Here is a 26,185-nt window from a genome sequence, read left to right on the forward strand (position 1 = left end):
CAATATTTTCAACCACTATTAGCACCATGACACCATCTTTTCAACGGAACAGAACTGAGAACAATGAACAAGGCAGGAGCTGAGGTGCAGTCATTGCATGCAGCTTGCCGACACGTGCAGGGTATTTACCTTTCTTTCTCTGCCATGTCTTGTTTCTCCTCTGCCCTGTAATGATAAAACGTATTTAAAATCTACTGACTGGGAGCAGCCAACGTGAAAGGGACGCACTGGATTCTCCAGCACATGCAGCTTCTAAATCAAGACTGGACATCTTTCTGAACGAGATGCTGTGTCTCCACCTAATGTGATTTGGCCTGATGCAGAAGTTAATAAGAGGGGTTCTTCGACCAGTGTTATGTCGGAGATCAAGCTAGATGATCGTAATGGTTCCTTCTGGCCTTAAATCTACGATTCTATTAAAATACCGAGATCCAGATATTTCCATTTTCTCTCGCTTATTACAGATCAATTTCGCCTTTATGGTAGGGTATCGTGTTCTGAAGATGTACAGTGCTGTGTACCTCTATTGCTCATTACGGTCCTGATCTTGCAGCCGTTACTCGAGTGAGTCACCTTGTCTCCCAGGACTAGCGCTTTGAGACTGCTGGCTGCTCTAATTTTACATTCGTGGCAGTTTTTGAGCTTTAGAGATTCTTGCGGTTTTTTTTGTTTGATCAGCTCAAGCAATTTAAAGGAATACCACACTGATTACTTCTAATAACTTGAGGCTAGAGCAGGCAAGGATTCTGGAACAAGCTTAAATGCTCAGTTTGTGGAGTACGTACATAAGCAATACTAAAGATAAACCCACAGTAACTGTCTCCAGTTTGTGAGGGACCCCATGGAGTCAGTCTCTAGGAAACAGATAAATGCATGGAGGTTAAATCCATTAATGACTATTAGCCAGGATGGGTAAGGAATGGTGGCCCTAGCCTCTGTTCGTCAGAGGATGGAGATGGATGGCAGGAGAGAGATCACTTGATCATTACCTGTTAGGTTCACTCCCTCTGGGGCACTTGGCATTGGCCACTGTCGGTAGACAGGATACTGGGCTGGATGGACCTTTGGTCTGACCCAGTATGGCCATTCTTATGTTCTTATGTTCTAACCTAAATGAACCCAAAGTTATGGAGACAGATATGAGTCAAGGAGGCCAGTAGAGTATCAGAAACCTGGAAAAATCTCTGACCGGATGGGTTCAGGCGTTTGGTCACAAGCTGAGGTGGTTCAAAAGTTTTGGATTTTTTTTTTAAAGCCATTTTAAACAATCAAACCCAGCAAGCAGCAAATATTTGGCCACACACTTCTGAAACCCCAAACCATGTTCAGGTTTTGGCAGACTATTTTCAGCTTTTCAGTTAAAAAAAAACCCACAACACATTTTGAAGGAAAGCAGACATTCTCCGTGGTTTTTTTTCCTGCTTTTTAAAAACCCCTAGTTTTCAATCCAAAACCAGTTTTGACGGAAAAGATTTGTCCAACCCTTTTAATGAGCTTTAGTGCCTTTTAGCACTAGCTGATGCTGAGAGCCCAGTGATACCTTGTAAAAGTGACTTGAAAAGAAGTTTTCTCAAAACTGGGTTTGGGCTGAGATGCGGAAGGGTTTTAAATGTTTATTTTTCCCAGGGCCGCCCTTCCAGCTAGACTGCGAACCACTGATGACGTCTCTCTGAGTACAGGTTTCCAATCAGTTGTGCATCAGCCCTATAGTAGGGTGGCCTAGGTTATATTTCTCTCATTTGTTTATGAGATGGTCATGTGCAGGGCTGTCACTCGCTATTCTGGGGCCCACACAGCCCCCGCTGCGTGTGTGGGGCCCCAGGCCTCTGCAGCGGGGAGCGGGGGGGCTGTCCTCAGGCCTCCGCGGGGGGAGGGGTGGGCCCCAGGCCTCAGTGGGGGGCGGGCTGGCTTGGGGGGCAGGGGGGAACCACTCACCAGCAGTGCAACTGGGGCCGGGTCCGCACTTCCCGCCGCCGCTGAATGCAGGCCCGGCCATGCTGCAGAGCTCAGGGGAGTGGGGCTGGGGCTGGGGCGGAGCAGGGGCGGGGGCCCTGGGGGAGAGGCAGAGCAGGGGCTGGAGCAGCACACAGCTGTGCAGGGCACCAGGAAATGTGGTTCCCCAAATTTCCCGGTGCGCGATGCAGCTGCGTACTTTGCGTACGGGTAAGGACGGCTCTGCTCACATGGATAAAGTTACCCACTGGGCGTATTTGCATGCCGAAGCTTTCTCCTGTGTAAGAGTTTGCAAGTCGGGGGCATCATTCTGACGCGGGTTGTCGTGCTTTTGGTCTGGAATGGTCACCATGGCTCGGGCCCGTGGCAAGAGTTCCTCCGCCCAGGTGGTTAACATTTAGGGCGACCAGATGTCCCGATTTTCTAGGGACAGTCCCGATTTTGGGGTCTTTTTCTTAGCTCGGCTCCTATTACCCCCCACCCCCTGTCCTGATTTTTCACACTTGCTGTCTGGTCACCCTATTAACATTTGGTTTGTTCTGTCTATGGTAGTGAGTCCCAGGCATGATGAGGCATTTTGTTGTAATAAACCTCGCTGGAGGCATGCTAGCTTGGCTTCCTTCCCTCATCCCCCTCTGCTTTTAGCACAGGGTACTGTAATGTAATGTATGCCATTGGCATTAGTTGTGGCAATAGATCCTAATTCAGGATTATTTTTTTATTGGATGGGGTGGCTTAAAACATGGAAATAAAACAAATTAGGACATAATGGGCCCAATTCTCATTTATAGTAAGGCCCGTTTACCCCTGTCTGGCCTTAACGAGAGTGTAAATTACCTTTCCTGCCACTTTACAGCACCGTGGTGAGGCAAAACAGCCTTAAAGAGGCTTTAGAACTTGTGTGGACGGGAAGTGGTTCCTGATTAACTCCAGAATAAGAGCGTCCACACACGGAATTAGGCAGGGACAGTTAAGCAGGAACAACTCCTTGTGTAGACAAGCCCTTTTTGCCTAACCGAGACTCGGGCTCAGGAGTTCCACTGCGGGTTTATTCTGGGGGACTGTTTTTGTGCAGTGTTGAGGTGTTAGCTGGGGGACAGGTTCTTCCTCTGGATGGCAGGTGAGGGTTGAAATTACCACAGGGGGCATCTTCACGAGGGAAAACGTACGTTGTTAACTCAAGTTAGCTAACCAGAGGTAAAATCCTAGTGGGGACTAGGCAGTTGGCAGGTTTCACACAAGTTAGCAGGTTGAGTTAAAGCCTATGGGGAAGCCTGGGGTTTGCATCGTGTGTCTGTTGTGAATGAATGTCAGGAAAAGTCAAATACAGACCAAACGGGGTGCCTGGGTTATGAGGAACACACAATTTACTGGCTGTAACTCCCATAGGAGAAATCTTTAGGACAAGAGGAGCCCCGTTCCCCCCAAAGTTGATTTTTTTTACCTTTCTTTCCTGGCTTTGATTCTCTCTTCTTCGTACCTGCAACGAACAAGAGAGATTTCCTTAAATGTCGCCGCCAGGAAAGCGCAGGGCTCACTCGAAAGGCGAAAGCGCCTGGGGCAAGCAGTGGCTCCAGATTACACAGAGTTAATGTGTTCTCGCTCTTGCATTTCCTGCTTGAGGCACAGAGCGGGTAGGACTTGCCCAAGGCCAAGCAATGAGTTGAGCTGGGACTAGACGACAGCCAGGCCTCCTGAGCGGGACCATCCTTCCTCTCTGAAGCACGGGGAAAAGGTGCACATGGTGAGGCGCTAATGGACTGCGGCACCCAGAGTTGCCAGGTTTTCAAGTAAGAGGTCCCTGCGATACTCACTGTAGGAGGCAGTCAGGAATCTGGACGTGCTCCATGGGGATAATCTGCTCCAGTTCTTCCAGACTGTGAACGTACTGGATCTTGTTGATAAACTTCACACTGACAGAGGGAGAGAACATGCACCCTTGAAGAGCTTATTCTGACTTTCCCCCTGCATAGAACAGTGACTGTGTGGGACATACAGCCAGATCCTATTGAAGTCTATGGGCGTTTTGCTGTTGATTTCAATGCAACTGGGATGTGACCCAAAACGAAGGCTTCCCTTTAGCCAGAGGCTGCGAACAGTTCAGACATCTAGAGTGGGGTTCTCCTGCTCCCAACTTTATTCCACCCTTTTGAGAGTAACTTTTGCTGGGAGAGGATGGCTGGGGGGCGAGTGCCTCTCCTATGAGTTGTTACACCAGTCTCTACACTGCCCCCTACTGGGAGAGGCTGGGGCTAAGGCATCTGGGACTTCTCAAAGAACCAGAGCTCTTGCACCGGGTCTGAGACTAACTCCTCGGGGGGAGAGAATTTGGTTTAGAGTCCTCCATGCTAGAGCACCCACCCGACCCATGTCAGGAGCTGGCCCAGCCGTTCCTTTAGTTGTTATAAGAACTTGATAAAAATAACCCCCCCACACACCCCAGCACCATCGGGACACCTTTCCCCTCTCCCAGTGAGCAAATTTCCGGCTACAAAAACCCAGTCTCCATTTCTGGCTGCCTCAGTAGGGTATCAAGAACACAGGGCTTGCCAGGCTCAATCAGAGCGAAGGTCCATTGAGCTCAGTATCCTCTCTCTGACTGTGGCCAGTGCCAGGTGCTTCAGAGGAAGCGGGGAGAATCCTGCACTAGACCCAGGTGGGATAATCTGCCCCTCGTGTAGCCCCCACTCTGCTCTCTAACATGTAGAGATTGGCACAAGGTTGAATTGCCTTTCCAAAACCCACTGGGATGCGGGAGAGTTCTTTGTTCACCTGATGAAGGGCCTGGATATAGCCAGCACTGTCCGGATGAACCACGAAGGGTGCACGATTATCAAAGCTTTCAGGTTTTTCCGGAGCCTGCGGAAAGGCCGGAGGTGAGAGGTTAGACGCAAAGGCCTTGCTGGGGGACTCCGTGGATTTCAGGGGTTTACTCCAGTGTCGGGGCAGAATTGGGCCCACAGGATCACATACGTTAGAGAAGGGGCAGACCTGCTAGGGCAGAGTCCCGCCGCCTTTAGCTGTGGTAGGAATGTTCCTACAGTGTATTCCTCAGCACTTCACCTACGCCTTGTTTGAGACACTCTGATGATAATAGGGCCCCCACCAGGGCCAGTGCAACCCATTAGGCGACCTAGGCGGTCACCTAGGGCACGAGCATTTGGGGGCCGGCATTTCGGGTCCTTCGGCGACGACCACGGCGGCCGGATCTTTGGCCACCCCGGTCGTCGTCGTCATTTAGGCGGAGGGACCTGGGGCGGGGGGCGCGGGGAGGGCCGCCTGCAGCAAGGGGGGGAGCGGCATGCAGGGGAACTGCTCCCCCCCCAGCTCACCTCTGCTCCGCCTCCTCCCCTGAGCACGCCGCCCCCCTCTGCTTCTCTCCCTCCCAGGCTTGCGGTGCCAAACAGCTGATTGGTGCCGCAAGCCTGGGAGGCGGGAGAAGCGGAGACGGCGTGCTCGGGGAGGAGGCGGAGCAGAGGTGAGCTGGGGCGGGGAGCTGCCGCACGGCTCCCCGGGCCAGGGGAACTGCCAAAGGGGGAGAGGGGGGTAGAGAGCTGCCACAGGGCTTGGGGGGGGGAGGGGGCGCAAGGTGGAAGTTTCGCCTAGGCCGCGAAACATCCTTGCACCCGCCCTGGCCCCCGCCATGTCCCTTGGAAGAGAAAATCTGTTCTAGTCCTAAAGCAGCAATGGGCTAGTCACCCGAAGGGTCTTAGGCTGGCAGTGCTCAGTGTCCTCTAACGTTTAGGTGCCTAGGAAATCGCTGGGATTCACAGAGCCCGAGGTCGGGGCCTGGGCTCCCTATACAATGAATGGGGAGAGCCAGGTGCCTCAGAATGGAAATCACAAAAGCCAGCGCTCCAGGAGGCTCCTTGCCCAAGCTAGCTAGAGGGAGGTGTCCCGCCCTGCCCCTCTCATGGAGATAGGCTCCTTCTTCCGCCTGGGATTCTCAGCCACAAGCCGGTGGGGATGGGGGGCTCCCTTATAACTTTGAACCCAGTGGGTAGCTTACTCAGCTGGGATGTGGAGACCCCTGTTTCCAGTGCCCCTTCACTGGAGGAGGAGAAGGAGGAGGGATCTGCCACCTCTCAGGTGAGCACAGGCGTAGTTTGACTTCTATATTTGGAGGGGGCCGGTTCCAGTGAGGCAAACAGGGCTGTGTGGTTGTGGGAGTCACAAATACCGTGCCTGCCCCCAGGGGGCGCCATTTCAGATTGGGGGACGACGACACACACAACTTTAACCGGGATTCCAGGATCTACTTAGGCAACTGAAAACTTTAGTGTTTTTGTAGATAATAACTTAGAAGTATCTGACGGGAGCATTGTATCGAATTCCTATATCAAGAAAGAAAGTTAAATAAATATTAGACCCACTCAGCTCTAATACTAACATGGTCTGACATCTTGTGGCAAGTCACTTATGAGACACTGGTTAGGTTTAAAATGGTAATGTCTATTCTTACTGAGTTTCAGAGTAGCAGCCGTGTTAGTCTGTATCAGCAAAAACAGCGAGGAATCCTTGTGGCACCGTAGAGACTAACAAATGTATTTGGGCATAAGCTTTCGTGGGCTAAAACCCACTTCATCAGATGCATGGAGTGGAAAAAAACCAGTAGGCAGGTATATATACATGAAAAGATGGGAGTTGCCTTAGCTGATGGGAGGGTCAGTGCTAATGAGACAATTCAATTAAAGTGGAAGTGGGCTATTCTCAACAGTAGAATACCAAGGGAGGAACAATCACTTTTGTAGCGGTAATGAGGCCAATGTAAGCAGGGTGGCCCATTTCAAACAATTGAGAAGGTGTGAGTAACAGTAGGGGGAAATTACTTTTTATAGTGACCCATCAGATACTCGTACTAAAGTCAGAAGGGACCATCATGATCATCTAGTCTGACCTCCTGCACCTCGCAGGCCACAGAGCCTCTCCCACCCCTAATCTCTGGCTGAGTTACTGAAGTCCTCAAATCATGATTTAAAGACTTCAAGGTACAGAGAATTAACCACTGACGCTAGTTTAAACCTGCAAATGATCAGTGCCCCCGTGCTGCAGAGGGAGGTGAAAACTGCCCAGAATCTCTGCCAATCTGGCCTGGGGGGAAATTCCTTCCCAACCCCAAATATGGTGATCGGTTAGACCCTGAGCATGTGGGTGAGATGCACCAGGCAGATACCTGGAAAGAATTCTCTGTAGTAACTCAGAGCCTCCCTCTCTAGTGTCCCGTCTCTGGCTCTTGGGGATTTTTGTTACTGGCCGTCACCGATGGGCCACACGCCACTGTAGGCCGTCCCTTCATCCCATCCCCTCCATAAACTTGTCAAGCTCAGGCTTGAAGCCAGGTAGGTTTTTTGCCCCCACTGCCCCTCTTGGGAGGCTGCTCCAGAACTTCACTCCTCTGATGGTTAGAAACCGTCGCCTAATTTCGAGCCTAAACTTGTTGATGACCAGTTTGTATGTATTTGTTCTGGGGTCCACAACCTGGGGCAGGCTGGCTTTCCCAGTGCATCACTTTGAAAGAGTCCCTGGTGCCTCATGGGAGATGTGGAATGATACCAGGTGAGAAAGAATTCTGCGGACTTTGTCACCTTTTTGCTCAGCAGGATGGATCCATGCCCCCGGGACTTGTTTGTTTGTCTGCTGCTGCTTCATCTGCGCTTTAAGTCCCACCCCCTAGAGGTGGGGTCTCAGTCCTCCGTATGCATCCAGTCCTAACATACCTTACGTGGGCGCCGAAGAGCCAAAATCAGCGTTCAGCTTTGGGGCCGAGTCTCATTTACACTAAGGTTCCTTTGTATTGTTTTGGTGGCGCCTTAAGCTGGGTGTCTAGTGCAGCGGACAATCATGGAAATAACCTGCCCACAATGGGCGTTCCTCACCTTCTGTCTATCATCTGGTAGCACTTCTTCAGCCAGCCCAGGCCCGGCATCCTCCGACGTGGTGTGGCTCCATTCAGGTACACGATCATGTAGTCCTCGGCCACCAGCAGCTCCAAGCTACTGATCACGTACCTATCGGGTGGGAATCCAAAGCAGCAATGGAGTGGGATTGCAGGGATTGAAGCTTCAATACATACAGCGGGGTTTCTGTGTTTATTTGTATATACCCTCTCTCCCAGCCCCACCAGGCTGATCATTTTCCAATCTATTCTGACTCTGTATTGTGACCCAGGTCGCCGTATTTGGCCACAAGAAGGTTCAAAGGAACATTGTAACTGAAAATCTGACCCATCTATCCTTGTGGGTTTTGAGACTTGGAGAAGATGTTTCAAATCCACTGTGAGGCACCTTTGCAGGAGCCATGGAGGGGTGTGCTTAGGTGGGGCCTAGAGATCAGGAACGGTGGTCCATACGTTTATGTCCATAAGTTCCTTTGGCCTCAGATGGATAATTTCTACTCTGGGCATGCATTTATTGCTGGCCAACATACGGGTGCACCTTAATGCCATATATGAAGCCGCTTTGAAGTATCTGTGTTGGGTCAGAATTTGGACCATTGGGCATGTAGGAAGACACTGTGAACATCAGGTCATCCAGTAGTATTCAGCCAAATACACAGCAGCACCCTGTACAACTGGCATGGATTCCACCTTGCCTCGTTTCCCAGTTGAGGTGCTCCATGTAAAGTCCCAGTGAGTGGCACAGATACTGAGGTTACCCAGGGACCTGGGACACTTCATGCCTCCCCTCCATCATGCAGCTTGGCATAGTAACTTACAAGAAGAGGTTCTCCATGATGTAATGGTAGTCAGCTAGATTGCTGTCTGGGAGATAGCAGGCAGCAAAGACAATGATAGCATTGAGACCTTCTCCGTAGTACCCTAATAGAGAAAGAGACGGACAGCATGGCCACTTGAGTGAGACAGAGGCAGGAGGTCAAAACGGAAAACAACAAAGGGCTTCTGCAGCCAGGCCTGTGCTTATGCTGTGTTGTGGGACACCACCCCATCCACAGAGAGGTGTCCTGACCCTGCACAGAACTCCCACTGAGCTCCATGCAGGAGGAACTAGGCAGGATCACGGCCCGGGAGAGATGAAACGCAACATTCGCTTTGTTGTATTAGTTTATAAAGCTCCTGTTGCTGTAGCAGCTCAGGGCTTCTTTGTGAATAACCACGGCTTGCAGAGTGCCACAAAGCTGTGCAGATGAGGATTTTGGCAAATTCCCTAGGGAATTGAGTTCCAGAGGTAGAGGCCATTGACTGAGAGAGCCCAACTTATGAGCCAGTCCAGGAAAATTTTACCCAGGGGATGAACAGCAACAGCCTCCCAGTTGATCTTAACGTGCTCTGTCAGGCCCCATATTCGGAATGGTCAACTCATTGTTCAGTCTTTGGATATAGACCCGTCTTTGTATTTGGGGGAAATATGGTCTGATGACAAAGCACAGGACAAGGAACGCTATTCCTGGTTGTACCATTGACTCATTGCTAGCCACGAATTTTCAAAAGCGGCCATGACGTCTGGTGCCTTAGTATTTGGGTATCCAACCTGAGACACTAGGGTCTGGTTTTCAGAGCTGCTTAGATCCTGCAGCTGCAGAGGACTTCAGTGTAAGTTGAAGGTGTCCTGCACCTCTGAGAAGGACCAGACCCGAGATCTCTTGCTGCCGTCAGCTCCTGTATGCTTTCTATTATGTAGCTAGGTGACATACAGAGCTGGGTAGAAAATGGTTTTCCCATCCCTGGAAGATTTTTGATATTTTATCCTGTCCTAGGATGAAAAATCAAAATCTTGAAAATTTTTGCAAATGAAAAATCAACAAGCCCTCCAGTTCAGGTCAATCAAAACATTTGGTTTTGACCTTTTAAAAATTTGTTTTACATGAACTACGAATTAACTTAATTTTTGAAACAAATAGTCGTTTTGGACCAAACGAGGGAAACTTTTTGCTTTGAAAAGGTCAAAACAGGATGATTTGACAATTTCAAAACCTTTTTTCCCCAAACATTTTTCCAAACAGGCAGTGCATTGAAACGGGCCCTTTCCTGCAAAGTGTCATCGGAAAAAAGTTTAGTTAAAATAATCCCAACCAGCTTTAGTGATGTGAATGTTGCCGTGCTGAGTGGGATAGCTACCGTGTACGATGTGGGGAACCGGCTCTCCTTACTGATGGCCAAGATAACCAGTTGCTCATGGGTGGCGGGTATCAAAGGCCGGGGGAGGCTGTGTGGCCTTGTGTGGCCCTGCCCACGCTCCCCCGCCAGGCTCCCTCCTGCTTCCCAGAGCTCTGCAGCTCTGGGGGCCGGCCTGTGGCCAGGGACTCCAGGCGGCTGGAGGCGATGCACACGCTTGCCTGCCCGCCCAGCACTCCGCGGTTGGGGGTGCTGGGCTCCTGCAGGGGAAGGGGGAGAGGAGGGGTGGGGCCTCGGCCACAAGGGTCAGGCCGGAGCTAGCCTCCCTGAGCCTGTGGTTCACCCACCGCCCATGCGGTCACTACATCTCTTCCAGCCCTACCATCCCAAGAAGCAACATTTTATAAGGAAGGCCGACAGGCCAGTGCATTTCTGAGGCACCGTGGTCTTCCTACACCTCACCTCCATGTGTCACCACTTTCATGTAGGGTTTGATCATCTGCAGATCAATGCGGTGTTCCTGCTCCCCAATGATAACCGTCCTCCACAGTCTCCCATTGGTAGCGCTGCCGTCCTCCACCACCCCGTCCCCAAAGAGGTCGGCGCTGTTCCCGGGCATGTTCTTGGCTGTGGCCACAGGTGTATCATCTGGAAGAGGGAAAGTGAAAGCTCTGGTGAGCTTCTCCTTGAGGCTGGACAGAGGTCTAAGGTGCTTATCTAGGCTGCGCTGTAACAAAGGGCTGGTCAGGGGACAGGGAGGGGGTGGCTCAGTGGTTTGAGCATTGGCCTGCTAAACCCAGGGTTGTGAATTCAGTCCTTGAGGGGGCCACTTAGGGAACTGGGGTAGAAATTTGTCTGGGGATTGGTCCTGCTTTGAGCAGGGGGTTGGATTAGATGATCTCCTGAGGTCCCTTCCAACCCTGAGATTCTATGATTCACCCTGAAAACTGACATCGGCATAGCTGTGCCTCTCCAGGTGTGAAAAATCCCCCCCTCCCCGTAGCAATGCAGTTCAGACGAGATTCAGAATGCATGCCTTAAGAATACAAGCTGGAGTCTCAGAGTGCTCTCCACGCAGGACAATAAGAGACCGCAACACCCACAAACTGAGAACCTGTCACCTCAGGATGGGATGCAGAGATAAAATTTCTAGACACCGTTAATGACGGCTAACTGAAGCAGCTAAGCCTGGAGCCCACAACGGGAGAGGCAATTCTTGCTTTAGTCCTAAGCGGTGCACAGGATCTGCTCCAAGAGGTGACCATAGCTGAACCGCTCAGTAATAGCGACGACGGTGTAATTCAATTGAACATCCTGGTAGCTCCATTGACTTCACCGGAGCGCTGACAATTGACTACAGCCGAGGCTGTGCCATACCGTCAGCCTTGAACGTACTCAGGGCAAACGATATACAACGGAGCTACGTGTCACAGCTGGGGAACAGCAGAGTCAAAAGAAAGAGAGCTGAAGTTAATCCAAGACCAGCCCCAAGTCCTAGCGAAATCCACCCCACGTTGGCCTTTTACCTTCCCATTCCAGTTCATTCCCGTTGCCCAGGAACTCCAGGGAGTCCGTCTCATCCGGGGTTTCGATGTCATCCACGTTGATGTCCAGGTCATCGGGCGTGTCCAGGAAGTCATCGGACAGGATGGAACCCTCACTTTGGTCCAGGGAAATGTTGATTTCAGGGGCTATGAGCGTCTTGCGCTTCCGATGAGCCCCGTTAAAGTTCAGCGTGTTAGGGGGAGCTGCAAGGAAAGAGGAAAGTGAGCGTCGGCTTGTCCTGATCGTCCACCCTTGCAGCAAGACTTTGCTTTGCCTGATCCTTGCATCTGTGCAGCAGCCTTACACCCCTGTACAGTGAGTCGTTTTATCCCCATTTTAAAGGGGGGGTAAACTGAGGCACAGAAATGTTAAGCACGTGTCCGAGCCAAGAGACTGAGTCAGTGGCAAGAGTCAGGAGTAGAAGGGAGGTGCCCTGACTCACAGCTCTCTGTTCTAACGAGGTCCCTGCACACTACAAAATACAGCCCTACTTTTGAAGTGCTCTCAAAGTCATTCCTCGCCGAGCCGGGCAGGTTACTGAGACTGAACTTCCTCTGGGTCCAGAGTCTCTGTTCAGTTAATAACACGTAGCATGAACATAGTGCTAACTAACTGATCTTCACGAGCCCCCACGAGACAGGTCAGAGTCATTATTGTCATCTTACAGATGGGGAAACTGAGGCACGGAGGCCTTAGCTATACCAAGCAGGAAACTGTGGCTGAAAACTCTATTAAAATATAAATAACCATCGGAATAGACCAATTTGGGGCCTAATGATGCTAGAACCCATCTTTGAGCCTAGTTAAGAGCCTGATAATTGTTTGCATGATTTGGTCCCTGGAACCCTTGCTATGGCTGGTCGGTGATGGTGGTTTGCTGACATTCCAGAGGAGGCAGCATGGGACAGTGAATTAAATATATGGCTGTGACAAAGGAATTCCTGAGTGCTCATTCTGGCTCTGCCACTGACTTCCAGGTAGGACCTTAGCCCGGTCACTTGTTCTCTCAAGTCCTGTCTATGATGCTAAACACGCTTCTCTTATCTTAGGGGACGTCTACCCTCAATAGCCAACCACAACGACAGCTTCAGAGCTCAAAGTATGGGGGTGAACAGAACAACTTTTCCTTCACGGATAAACGAACCAGATAAAATAAAGTGAGGGAACAAACATGTTTGGGGCCACTAATGCAACTGTCTTTTTGTGCCGTGTTTGTGCAGCACCTAGCATAATGTATAGCACCCAGTCCTGGCCCAGGACCAGGTTCTGAGCTGCCCCAGCAATGCAAAGAATAGATATTAATGAGGATTGATCCTTAGGGTTCTTATTCTCTCCCTGTTAAACAAGTGCTAAATAATATTCTGGCTCCGTTCGTGGAGCGGGTGGAGCCGTTGTATCTGCTCTATTCTCCCGGAGTCCAGGTGCCCGGCAAAGCTCGATCAGATAATTGCGATGAGCGTTCCGGTCTGAACTCTGTTCTGAGCAAAGTGAAGGATGGCAGCAATTGCTCAGCTTCTCAATGAGCATCTGGCTTTTCAAACTCTTCCGACTGCTTTGCAGCAACTCACTGAGGCTGCAGGCACAGCCGGGTCGCAGGCCAGCTGCCAGCTGGATGGAGGCCATGGGGCATCCCACTCAAGGAAACTGAGAGCAATGGGACATAATTCGGAGGGGCTGAACACCCCCAATTCCAATAGGAGTCCATGGGAGTGCTCAGCACTGCGAAAATGCCCATTTCCCCTGCTTGTTGTGACTCTGCAACACACTCAAATGGCTCTTGGTTTCGTCCCCCAGGCAAGACTTTTTGCCGAGACTTGAAAGGAATTTGTTCTGTCTCTTCTCTAACCACGGCCTGCCGCCCACGGGGCTCAGCAAAATACCCTCTTTGAAGCCCAGTGAGGCAAGGCTGATACTTACAGGATGTGTTCTCATCTGCGGGGCTGCCCAGGGAGTCCATTCCTGTCTCTTCTGGGAGGGGTCTGCAAGCCAGCCAGAGCAAAGGGTCCAGGAGGCAAAGAGAGCACAATTAGCAGGAGATGCCACTATTAAAGTCCGTTCATCCCAGCTCCCTGGGCTTCGTAACGACTATCTTTAAGTACATTGGGCCCATCGTATTTATCAAATTCAAGGTACAACATCATTTAAAAATCCATCAGGAAGACGTCCCCCACCCTAATACCAAATAGGACAGGACCAGTTATCCTCAAGTCAATGCCTCCTCCCATCCAACTCCCTAGCAAAAGAGATCAATTCCCAACGGATGCAAAGGAGTAGAGGGGAAAATGGGTTGTAGGTGCAAAAAGCTCTGGAGCAAGCCACAAGAAGAGACCAGCCAAAGAAGATAGGATCTGCCATGTATCCGGAATAAGCAGGCAGTGAAGGACCCCAGGGAAGAGAGTCTCTGGATTGAGAAAGATCGAGTACGAAACTGGTTCATCTAAGGATGGAGAACAATAGCTCTATCTTGGCCAACTCTAACTGCCGGGCAGGGACGTAGGGTCAGAAGAGGCCTTTAGCTCGGAGGATGAGGAGCTTTAGAAGCTAATACTTGATCCTGAGCTACGAAGCTGTTGCTCAGTTGGCTTCGCATCCCTGACCTTGTACGCATGGGCAGACGGTGCCACCCACAACGGAGTGAGAGATCGATAGCGTTGTTGCTGCGCTGGAGAGCATTTCAACCAGACGCAATAGTTGAGTTGGGTCCATCCCATCTGGAATAGACTGGGCACAACCTAATCAACTGCCATTTATTTTTATAGCATTTTGCATTCCAAGGTGCTTTAGGAACTATCTATATGAACACACATACTTACACACACACACACACATCACATCACATCCCCACTGAAATGCAGCCAGTTCTGGGGTGCGAGGCAGCAGCCAGACACACTGCTGCCACTCAGCAAGGAGAGTGGACAGTTGAGCCAAGGGCAACAGGGCAAACTCTCTTTTACCCCCACAAAGTGCCAAAAGACGTCCTCACTCTCCCTTATTAAACTGCATGAAACCCACGTTCATGTCCTGTGAAGGACGAAGGCATGTGCCAAACCTATTTGAGTTTGTGGCACTGGGGAATCTATAGATTCCAAGTTTGATGTTTCAGCTACTAAATTACTGCCCCCCAGCAGCATGTGAATTAACCCTGCGATGCACGTGAGGAACATACCTAGTAGGAAACCCTCATTCATCATCTACAGTGTCCGTCCATGTCACATCTATTAATGGAGGAGGCTCCTTCAGGAACTAAGGGCTGAGGAACGCTTAGCTCCTGCAGAAGGAGTCTCTGAACTATTTGATGGCTGCTGTGTTAACCCTCCGCCGACAGCTCCCCTTTGCCAACCTTAAAGATGGGATGTTGACGGACAGGTGAGTCTAGGTGAACCTGGACGACCTGTTCCCTCCCCTGCTTGGTGGATTCTTGTTTAGTCATTCTCACTATTGCAAGGTACCTTACACTCTTGTTTCCTTGGCCACCCAGATGAGGCTCCTCCCTGAATCTAATAATAACAATGAATAATAAAGTATTCGCATAGGAGACCCAGTCATGGGGCAGGGCCCCATTGTGCTCGGCAAACACAGGACAAACAGATGGTTCATGCCCCAAGGAGCTTCCAATCGAAGTATAAGACAAGACACAGCAGATGGAGACGGTGCGATGGAGGAGCACAAGGAAACACTGGGACCAGCATGGTAGGTTGTGGGCTTAGCGCCGCAGCAGCCGGGCTGTTGTCAAGTTTTACGCATTGCAATGTGCGTTGACGTGTTCTCCTGGGTTTTCATTTGAAGTTTCTGGTTTGGATTTAACTCTTCCCCGGCTGTGTCCGCATGGCCCTGTGTGGGCCCCTTGACAGCCGCAAGGGGAAACGGACTAAAGACAACGCCCCGCAGACGCCTTGGAGCTCGGCCACTCGATGGGCTGCACTCGCCGCTCAGAGCAGGTGGATTTGGCTGCTGCATTCACCCACCTTGGCCTTCCCTGAAGGAGCCTCCAACCTTCCTGTGTCCTGCCAAGAAGTGTAAAGTGAACAGACTCTGGGCACGTCAGCACCCACCCTGGGGCCTGACTTCATACTTCTGCCCAAGGAAGGTGGGGGAAAAATTTGGCCCGTGGCATAGGCGGCACTTTGCAATTTTTCTACCCACAACTCTGCGAGCCGCTCCCCAGCCCTAATCTGCAACATACCCCAGCGACTGCCTTTTACTCGTTCTCTTCCAGGCACATGGGTGGTGGGCGGAGCCACCTTCGGGGAGGCTAACCCTGGCCCCGCCCCTTCTGCCTGCCCCTCCCCGCAGCCAGAGCCCCATGCCCCATATGCCCCCCATGCCTGGAGGAGCCCCGAGCCCCACCTGCCCAGAAGAATCCTGGGCCAGCTGCAGCCGCGCCCTGTCGCCCCTCCCCAGACCCCAAGCCGCCCGGGGAAAAGGATCTGGAAGAAGCTTTTGCTATGCCCCAGGCAGGTTCCGGGGCAGCTGAGGAGGCGGGATTTGCTATACAATCCAGAGAGATAACTGAGGAACCCAGGAAGCTGAATAGCACATACCACCTCCTCAGTTGCCCCCGAACCAGCCTGGGGTATAATAAATCAAAAACTCCCCCCAAAACCCCACAACCGGGGGTCTGGTGGCACAGCCTCCCCTGGCCTATTGTACCCGCCACCCTTGTCAAGGCACCTTGCAGATATTAACTAATGAACCCTTCCAGTATTACTGTGGCCTCTATATGGGTGGGGAAACCGATGGCGAGGTTCGGTGATTGGGGCAAAGGGAGTCCGTGGCCTTAAAACTCAGGAGAACTCAGCACCTCCATGCTATGCTCTGGCTCAAGCCTCTCCCATTTCTATCCTGGCCCTCCCTTGTGCAGAAACTGACGATCCCCCACAAAAAAAGCTGCAGTGGTTTTGTAATTCCCACAAATAGGACCCTGGCACACTGTATCGTTTCCCTACACAAGAATTTACAGCCACGTCTCGGGGAGCAAAAGGCCAGGGCGCTCGCTCACTGAGCAATACCGCAGCCCCGGGTCACAGCTCCAAAGGCAGCTTCTGACTTTCGGCTGGGCCGTAAACCTCCCTTTTCTGCAAGATGGTCGCTGCTAGCAGGAGGTTTCAGCCATGCCAACATAACAGAAAGCTTTGCTTTCAGATGCAAGGGCCAGATTCTGCACTCAGTCACACGGGTGCAAGTCCTGCATCATTTCAAGGAGGCCCGTGGATCTACTCGGGAGTAAATGAGATCAGATTCTGGCCCTCACTTTGCATATGTTAAGCAACACGTCTCACCCACATCCACTTGTAGTCTGCCCAGCTGAGCTCCGTAGGCTCTCGCTGGCGCGTGAATGATGTCTGTTATTCTGACGTCCAGCACGCTGTGCAAAACGCCAGGCTGCGTTCCTTCTGCCTGGTGCCTAATTACCCGAACTAGAACTTGCGTTCCACTACCCAGGGCTTGCTAGGGGCTGCGGTGGGAAGATTTGCGAGTTCAGGGACGGAGCCCCCCCAGAACAGGCCAGTCTCAGAGCAACCCCGTGCAAGGGGGATAGGCTGCACATGCCTTACAAAACTAAGGCGATTGCCTTCTGCACTGACACGCCACCACAACCATCAAATGAAACTGTATAAATATTCAGATGAAGGGATAATCCCCTTGCAGCCAGGTTGTTGTATATTAATGAGTGCACGAGTTCTGATTAAAGGCACATTGGCCCTGCCTCTAAATCCCAGCCCAGTGCCCGGCACACAGCAGTACCCTAAACGGGTAAGAAATAAGAATGTTCCTAGATCAGTGCAAAAGAGCCGATGGACGGACGGACACACACAGACGTGTGCGTGGACGGGGACACACACAGACACACACACACTGTCTTTCTCTCTCTCTTTCCCTGGTTGGTTCTGTGACTGGTCTGACCCTCTGATGCCTGACACAGTCGGGTAATGCACTGTCAAAAAAGCCATCTGGCTCGGGTGTATCAAAACACCCGCTGCCGTGGGGCTCAGGGGTTTATGACGCTGACGCGGGATTTCAGATCCTTTTCATTTAGCAATAGAATCTGTCTAAAAGTCAGAGGTGCGGGGTCTTCCTTACCTTTCCAAAGGATGCTTAGACAGCTGTCTCCCACTTCCTAGGGTAAGTCTGTCCTTGGATTTTCCTTTCCACACAGCTATCTTAGGAATCTTTCCCTTTTCCAGAGTTTCCTGAATAAAGCAGCTTTTCTAAGGGTCACGGGCCACCATTTTGCTCCGCACTGATCATCTGCTGGCCAGTTTCACCCTATGAGGCACCTGCTCTCAGGCGGCGAACAGCCTGCCCCTCTGCTGTGATTAGATGGATGCTAGAGACACAGTGAGCATGCTCCTGCAGCCACCCTCTCGCATCACTACAGCATCACTGCAGGACCGGAGTCACACAAACAGCTGAGACATACCGGAGCCAGGAGCTTAAACCTTCAGGGAGCTCTAGGGACGAGGGGGAAGGAGTCTCTCCTTGCTGGTGCCACTTAGGGCATTCTCAGCCTGGGTGACAGAGCTCAGCCCGGTTGTGCAGCGGTGGGTATCACCCCTTTGCTACCAGGGAACAGGAAAGTCACCCCAGGACCCGGCTGGCTCTGGGGAATGTTCACATTCTGCCCTTGGCCAGGCACTGAATTCACTTCACCCAGCGGGGACCTTTGTAGGCACAGCCTGCACCTTCGGAGCCAGAGGGGCTGATGGCAGCTAAGCAAATACAGTTGCTCAGCACATCATCCGGCAGAGAGATACGGGCTCAGAGGCAAGCCGGAAGGGACAGTCTTTGTGATCTGAGTGGGAAAATACCTTTAAATAAATTCCCCAACGCCAGCTAAATTCTGCCAGTCCAGCGGGGGCTCCTGGGTCAAGTGACAGTTCTTGGTTAGGTTTGATTTACATTAAAGGTTAACCTCTTTCCCTGTTTAATCCCTATGCAGTAGGCTGGAGTGTGGTCTAGCGGCTAGGCCAGGGGGGCCTGGTATTCAAGACACCTGGGCTCAGTTCACAATGCCGCCACTGATTTGCTGCGTGGCCTTGGGTACGTCACCTCAACTCTTCGTGCTTCCGTTTCCTATTCTGCAAAATGGGAATAAAGGCTATCGACCCTCCTTGAGACGGAGGGGGGGAACCCACGAGAAATGCTACGTTATTATGATAAGATAGCGAATTTGCTGCAACTGAAGAAAATGGGGCTTTGCGGCTCCTGCATAGACATAGCAGTGTGACCTAGTGGCTAGTGCACTGGACCGGTGACTCAGGAGACGCGGGCCTGTTGGCCACTGTGTTTGTACAGCACCAAGCACAATGGGGGGGCTGGGGTGTGAGCTCAGTTGGGATCCTAGTTCATCTAGATGCTTCTGGGGGAGTCACGACTGCTGTCCAGTCTTGCGGCAGATCCCCCGGCTCAGGGCCAGCGTTGCCATTTAGCTCCTCCCTGGAATAAGCGAGGGCCGTTCCCATCTTCTAGCAACACAAAGGCCTGGCTGAGTCTCGTCCTTGTGCTCGGGGAGGATGCCGAGTGAACAAAACCTAGCGGGGTACCGTGGGCTGCAGACAGAGGTGCTTGGATGAGCCCTGCAGCTGGGACTTGCATGAACAGAGCCAAGCGAATCATCCAACAACAAGGAGGACAGGAGACCTCTGACTACAGTGGTTGGCCTTGCCAAGGTACCAGACTTAACAGGCCGAATTACACAGCGGGCCCACTGTCCTACGAACACAGGGTGGCTGTAGCCCCGGCAGTGGCAATTCCGCTGCAGCTGGGAAGAGCGGCTCGCTGCTTGAAAGGCATCCTCACAGCATTCAGGCAGCGCCACTCCCCCCCATTCATCGGCGCCAGCTGCACACCGTGTCCCGAGGGATATGCACGGGTGTAGCCAGGTGCTGGGTACAGGCTGAAGCCTGGAGCTGGGAGAGATGGGGTCTGTGCTAGGGGCCGGGGGCAAAAATTCAGATCGGGCGCGACTCGGAGTGGATGCAACTCCGTCTTTCTCTGCATGGCTGGCTGACGGCCCGGTGGGGAAGCAGTTAGGGCCTGATTCTGCAACTCATAACGGCGTCGTGTAGCAGTTACTCACTCAAGTAGTTCCATTGACTACTGGGCTGCTCGCTTGAGTAAGTACTTGCAGAATTGCTTTCTTTCAGGAGCTACTCCCTGCATCTTAGACAACAGAAGGAGGCATGTCCACCTGGCTAAGTATCACATGACCACCAGGCCTCTCACTCTGGTATCTGAGTGCCCAAGGAGGTGTGAGTGTGGTGCGAGGTTATTGCCATGCAAACATTTTAAAAAGGGCCGTGAGCCATCCTTGCAAAATCCCTGCTCTCTGAATGAGGGCTTGCCTGAGCTTGTCAGACCCTGGTGTCCTATTGCTCCCCAGTACCATTTTCCCTGACCTTTAGCTGCAGCGTTACCAGAACAGACCTGGGGAAGTCCTCGTCCTGCCACTCCTCCTTCACCTCCACGTTCTCCATCCGCAGCGTGGCTTCCGTGGTGCCCATCGCGCTCGGGGGGAGACTCTGGCCGCACTGGGTTTCACCTGCCGAGGGGCTCGGTCTGGAACAGGGAGACACAGCTGCATGGGTAACAAGCTGAATGCCGAGCGTAAAGCTGCAGCCTTCAGGATCTGCAGCCCACTCTCAGGAGCGTGGGAGTCCAGGGTTTTGATTCTGGTCTGTTCCAACATCAGAAGCTATTTGGAAAATTTAGCTCCAGATGTGGGTCAGGGGTGAGGGGAGTCTTCAGATCTGACGTGACTCTCTAGACTTTCTACATAAAACCCAGTGGCTTTATAAAAGCATGAGCCAGTGAGCCCCTGGGCATGGTGTTTTGGGGCTACTGACACCCCTGGATAAAAACAAATCAGCTGGTCCCGGAGCATAGGCTCCGTATAAAATGCGACCGCAGCAAACGGCCTATCGCTCACCCTTTGAGATGCTAGTTCTGAGCAGAACCATTGCAGCGATCCGCAGGGACCCAACACGCTCCGTTCTGTGGCGTGCAGGCTCACCTTTCAGATTTGATTCTGCCGTACTACTAATATTGACGTGAACCAACACGCTGGCCAATGGACATTCAATACGGGTTTAAAGGATAACAATACAAGATCACTTTCAGGTTATGTGGCGGGGACACCTGTTTCTACGTTTCTGTCTCCTGTGGATGTTAATCTCTTCTGTTGCACAGAGGAATTTCTGGGCGATGTTCTGTATTGCCACCCAGCTAAACCCCCCCCCCCAGCACTGAGAGAGGAAGAGAGGGGTCTATGAGGAGGGACTTCTGTGAGGAAGACTCTGGCTCTCCTTCGCTCAGGAGCTACACGTGTTAGCCTTGTGGCCTTCATCACTTGTCTGGGGTCCCATTTTTAATAAAAACACCATATAGGGACATGTCTGCGTACGGGGCTTGGCTCTGCGCCCGCTTCCATGACGTAACTCCATTCACTTCAGTGCAGTCACTAGTGCAAGGGAAGGCCGAATCAGGACCAACGGGGCCAGGTTCTCATTTACCTTCAGGCCTCTGGCAGTGCTAAGGGGTCTCCGAGTGACCGTGACTGTGGCTGACTCTCGCTTGGTGACCTCTTTACGCTGCCGGTCAAGGAGAATCATGCCCATCGGATCTAGGGCCTGACCCGATATTCCTTGCACACCTAAAGCTCGAAATGAAGTCAGCAGGAGTTTAGGGCGTGCAAGGATTCAGGATCAGGACTGCATGTTGTCAGATCCTTTAGCAAGGCCCCATATACTCCTCTGTTCCCATTGATCTCAATAGCAGCTGAATTTAAAGGGAGCAGGAGCAGGCCCACTGTCAGAGCTGAATAACCGACCAGGGCCACCCGGGGAGGGGTGGGGGCAAGTGGGGCAATTTGCCCCGGGTCCCATAGGGGTCCCCATAAGAATACAGTATTCTATAGTATTACAACTTTTTTTTATGAAAGGGGCCCCCAAAATTGCTTTGCCCCAGGCCCCCTCAATCCTCTGGGCAGCTCTGTAACTGACATGACACACCTGTACATAAGCGCGGTCAGCATGGAAGGCACATGCATGTTCAGGCTGAATCCAATGGATCCAATGTGCATGAGATGTCTGTGGGTTGGCCAAATCATAACGCATTCTTAATACAACAGGCCAGCTCCCAGCCTCAGTTACATCAGCGTCAAGCCTGAGTGACCCCACTAAAGCCAGTGTTGCTCCTCCGGCCCACTCGATGCTGTTTGTGAGAGCCAGTGCGGGTCTGAGGGCCTTTCTAAAGAGGGCCTCCATGACGATGGATAAGCAGGAGACGCGGTTCTGTCTGCCTGCTGCTTTAAGCTGGTAAAACTCGATGGATCACCGAGGAAATCCGGTGTTCGGATTTACTGTGGACATTGTCGGAGGTAGGAGCCAGCCCCGGGGGAGGCTGTCAGAGAGCTGTGTGGCGAAGGGTTACTGCGTTCTCCCCACCCTCCCTCCCTCTGTGCCGCGCTTCCTGCATTACATATTTGTCTTTATCCTGGTGCATTGCCGGATGCGCTGCCTGGGAAAGGAGCGTATTGGTGCTGAGGGATGATTTCCTAGCATGTAGGAACCAGCCATGCCCCAGCGCTGATGCAGATCCCAGAGCACTAATCCCCCTTCCACAATCCCTTCAAAGCATGACGGAGGCAAAAACACCCCAAAAGCTGGACCCAGTGTCTCCATCATCAACCCTTTCCCCAGCAGAACGGATGGTGTCTTGTACTTACCCTCTGAGGGTCTCTTCTTGCTACTGACGAACAAAGAAGCTCTCTCCTGTATTCCAGTTGGGCATTCCTCCTTCTGTAGCAGGGGGCTCCTTAGGACGTCCAGGATTGGAATAAAAATACCGCTGGGCAAGGCTGTCGCAGCCGGGGAACGAGGAGCTGCATCAGCGCCGGCCTTCAGTGCAGGAGCTGGCAATTTGCTTTGGAAATGGATGGCAGTTATTTGTATTCTCTTAACACGGCCGGGGCCACCGCTGCCTGCCTCGGAGGTATTCGATTATTTGCAGCTCACAGCTGGCTAAGCCCCTGCTCCCTTAAGACAGCTAATTGCAGTGCTTTTGTGTGCTGGGAAGGGAGGGAGGTGGGTGGGTGGATGGCTGGGTGGAGAGCCAGCAGCATAAAGCACCCCCTTTTCAGTGCTGCGTCGCCTCTGATTGGATGGAGCACAGCAAATGTCTCCCCTGGCATCCTGAGCATCCTCAGCCCCTGGCAGGATGCGGCCCAGGAAGAGAGGGGCGGGGGAAGAGCTGTTTAATATAGAGCATCATTGGCTAAGGAAAGGCAAAGGCGGAGTGGTCCAAGCCAGGTTCTCTGTCCCCAGCCTAACAATGCACCCTCTTCCCCCCAGCATCTCTCTGCACCTGGAACAGGGGGGCTCTCCCTGCTGCGGGGAGCTGGAGTGGGGGTGGCTAGGAGGGCCACGGGGGAAGTGCAGACCCCCAGAGGGCTTTGGGGGAGCTGAAAAGAGTCGGCTCTGCGGAAGGGGGAGGATGGAAGGCAGGTCTGTGCAGATGCAGCCCGGAGCAGATGGCAAATGGAAATGGCACCAGCTGAAGATTTAGGCTGGGGGGGGTTACAAAGGGGTGGGTCTAGGGTGTCCAAACCCCACTGGCAATGGGAAGCAGGTGCCCGATTCCCTTAGGCACCTATGAAAATCCCTGCTTCTGCTTCAGCCAGGTTTTTGAAAACTTTCCTCAGGCTTCCAGGAAAATGCTGTTTTGAATGCCAGGTGTTACTGCTGAGGCGCACGCGTCCGCTGATGAATTATTATTATTATTGATGATTTGTCTCACCGTAGGGCCTAGGAGTCCCGGTCACGGACCAGGTCCCCTTGTGCCAGGGGCTGCAAAGGCACAGGACAAGAAGATGGTCCCTTCCCCACAGCTAATGGACTGGCTCCCAGCTACTTGCATCCAGCACATCAAGTAAAGCTTTGTAGTCTTTGAGATCATCCATTCTGCCCCTCGTTCTTTACTGAATCCTCTAGTTAGATGATATAATACTCTGATGGACCTATTGAGCAAATCCGGTCCCCCAGCCCCATCCTTGCACATTCGGAGGGGTTGTTGGGGTGACATGCCAAAGACGGGCTGGGCAGGGCTCCACATTACTTAGTCACACCCATTCCCCTCCTTTTCTTTGCACTGGTTTGGTGCCAACCCCGTCATGCACAGCCCTGGAGTCCACGTCAGTTCTGCTGGATTGCGGGCTTCCAGCTGCCCTTCTGCTGATGGAGAGTTGCCAGGATGAGGCGGAGGCTTTGGGGCAGGAATCCTGCCAGCGATCACGATTGAATGGCTTTGCAGGAAGAGCGTGTCTTGAAGAGCGAAGTGAGGGAGGAGCAGGAGGGGGTGGTTGGTCCCTTGAGAAGCTGGAGTCCATCTGATGTGTCTTTGCTCTTTACACAACATTAAGCATAAATCTTAACTACGGCCGAGCTGGGTTCCCACTACAAACACGAACTGCAGTATATACAAACATACACGCCCCCGTTACACATACGCACCCTTGCCCCTGTTAGGTTTTGGTGGCTTCTGCAGGAGAAGACAAGGAAGCTCCCACACTATTTAAAGGCATACTACCCAGTTCCTAGTCGCTACACTTTCCCAAGACCAAGCTGGGACAATGAGCGAAGGGTCACTTTAGAACATGACAGCTCAGATATTGCTGATCAAAGTGGGTGTGGGACTATCCAGCGGAGAGGAACATTTCGGTGTTTTCCTCTGTTTTGTTTTTGCACAAGAAACATTTTCCTCTTTTGCAGTTTTGTGGCAATTGAAGCTTCATGCAAAGCTTATGAATGCCACCTACTGGCTCTTGCTCCCATAACTATTGCCTCTGGGTGCTTCTTGCTCAGGCTTCTTATCAGTCTGGTCATTTGCTAAAAATATGCGATCCTGGATGTAATCACTCCCACCTTGTTTGCTGTGCCAAAATATTTTAAATCCCTTCTTTGGTGAGACGATGGATTCATTCTCTTTTCATGTTGTCGTGTGTGAAAAAAAATTGAGCAATTTTAAGAACATAAGAAAGGCTGTACCGGGTCAGACCAAAGGTCCATCTAGCCCAGTATCTGTCTACCGACAGTGGCCAATGCCAGGTGCCCCAGAGGGAGTGAACCTAACAGGCAATGATCAAGTGATCTCTCTCCTGCCGTCCATCGCCATCCTCTGACAAACAGAGGCTAGGGACACCATTCCTTACCCAGCCTGGCTAATAGCCATTTATGGACTTAACCACCATGAATTTATCTAGTTCTCTTTTAAACGCTGTTATAGTCCTAGCCTTCACAGCCTCCTCAGGTAAGGAGTTCCACAGGTTGACTGTGCACTGTGTGAAGAAGAACTTCCTTTTATTTGTTTTAAACCTGCTGTCTATTAATTTCATTTGGTGACCCCTAGTTCTGGTATTATGGGAATAAGTAAATAACTTTTCCTTATCCACTTTGTCCACATCACTCATGATTTTATATACCTCTATCATATCCCCCCTTAGTCTCCTCTTTTCCAAGCTGAAGAGTCCTAGCCTCTTTAATCTTTCCTCGTATGGGACCCTCTCTAAACCCCTAATCATTTTAGTTGCCCTTTTCTGAACCTTTTCTTGTGCCAGTATATCTTTTTTGAGGTGAGAAGACCACATCTGTATGCAGTATTCAAGATGTGGGCATACCATGGATTTATATAAGGACAATAATATAGTCTCAGTCTTATTCTCTATCCCCTTTTTAATGATTCCTAACATCCTGTTTGCTTTTTTGACCGCCTCTGCACACTGCGTTGACATCTTCAGAGAACTGTCCACAATGACTCCAAGATCTTTTTCCTGACTCGTTGTAGCTAAATTAGCCCCCATCATATTGTATGTATAGTTGGGGTTATTTTTTCCAATGTGCATTACTTTACATTTATCCACATTAAATTTCATTTGCCATTTTGTTGCCCAATCCCTTAGTTTTGTGAGATCTTTTTGAAGTTCTTCACAATCTGTTTTTTTCTACAATTTTCTTTTAAGCCTTTTCATTTCACCTGCTCATTATTTCAGGCCCTGATTCTGCAAATACTTATGCAAGTGCTTACTTTTACTCACATGACTAGCCCCATTGACCTTGATGAGACTCCTCCTGTGAGTAATGTTCCATACACACACCTGTGTTTGCAGGATCAGGGCTTTAATATAGCTGAGAATTGGTGACCCAGGTTTTGTTAATTTCTGTCTCAGGTACTTATCTGGCCTCCATCACCATAGTACCTGAGCATCTCACAATCTTTAGTCTCACAACACCCTGGGAGGTAGGGCAGTGCTATTCTCATTGTACAGAAGCACTGATTTTATATTGCTACAATGATGTCAATGAAGGCTATGATTTTTTTCCTGATATACCACTACAACCACTAATGTGGATGCAGTTATACTGGTATAAGAGCGCCTTATACAGGTATAGCTTGTTCTGCTTTCTTTAGAGGAATAAGTTATACTGGTATGACAGCATGAACTGTCACATGGGAGAGACCCCTCCCCTCCCCCGAAGCAGCTGACTCCCATTAACCAATCTTCTCAGAGGCTGCTGGGAGTGGGAGGAGTCTGGGCTCTATATAAGCCAGACCCTGATCATT

General features: G+C 51.4%; 1 protein-coding gene across 1 annotated transcript; it reads right to left on the reverse strand.

Moving 5' to 3' along the window:
- Positions 1–94: 94 nt before the first annotated feature.
- On the reverse strand, positions 95–22,399 carry ATCAY (ATCAY kinesin light chain interacting caytaxin). The gene is made up of 11 exons (XM_044998285.1): positions 22,296–22,399; positions 19,997–20,128; positions 13,487–13,548; positions 11,551–11,772; positions 10,487–10,672; positions 8,668–8,770; positions 7,830–7,961; positions 4,726–4,812; positions 3,768–3,866; positions 3,398–3,433; positions 95–165 (listed from the first exon to the last, which is right to left on the reverse strand). The coding sequence occupies exons 2-11, from the start codon at positions 20,071–20,073 to the stop codon at positions 126–128; spliced, it is 1,044 nt and encodes a 347-aa protein (XP_044854220.1). The 5' UTR covers positions 20,074–20,128; positions 22,296–22,399; the 3' UTR covers positions 95–125.
- Positions 22,400–26,185: the final 3,786 nt, after the last annotated feature.

Source organism: Mauremys mutica, chromosome 24 (genome assembly GCF_020497125.1).
Source record: "Mauremys mutica isolate MM-2020 ecotype Southern chromosome 24, ASM2049712v1, whole genome shotgun sequence".
NCBI lineage: Eukaryota > Metazoa > Chordata > Testudines > Geoemydidae > Mauremys > Mauremys mutica.

Excerpts from the sequence above, each read along its gene's own strand:
- ATCAY (XM_044998285.1), bottom strand. The coding sequence starts at position 20,073 with ATGGGCACCACGGAAGCCACGCTGCGGATGGAGAACGTGGAGGTGAAG. Across the intron at positions 13,549-19,996 it reads CAGGACGAGGACTTCCCCAG|ACCCCTCCCAGAAGAGACAG; the intron begins GTCTGTTCTGGT and ends GCTGGCTTGCAG. Across the intron at positions 3,434-3,767 it reads ATTCCTGACTGCCTCCTACA|GTACGAAGAAGAGAGAATCA; the intron begins GTGAGTATCGCA and ends TGTTCGTTGCAG.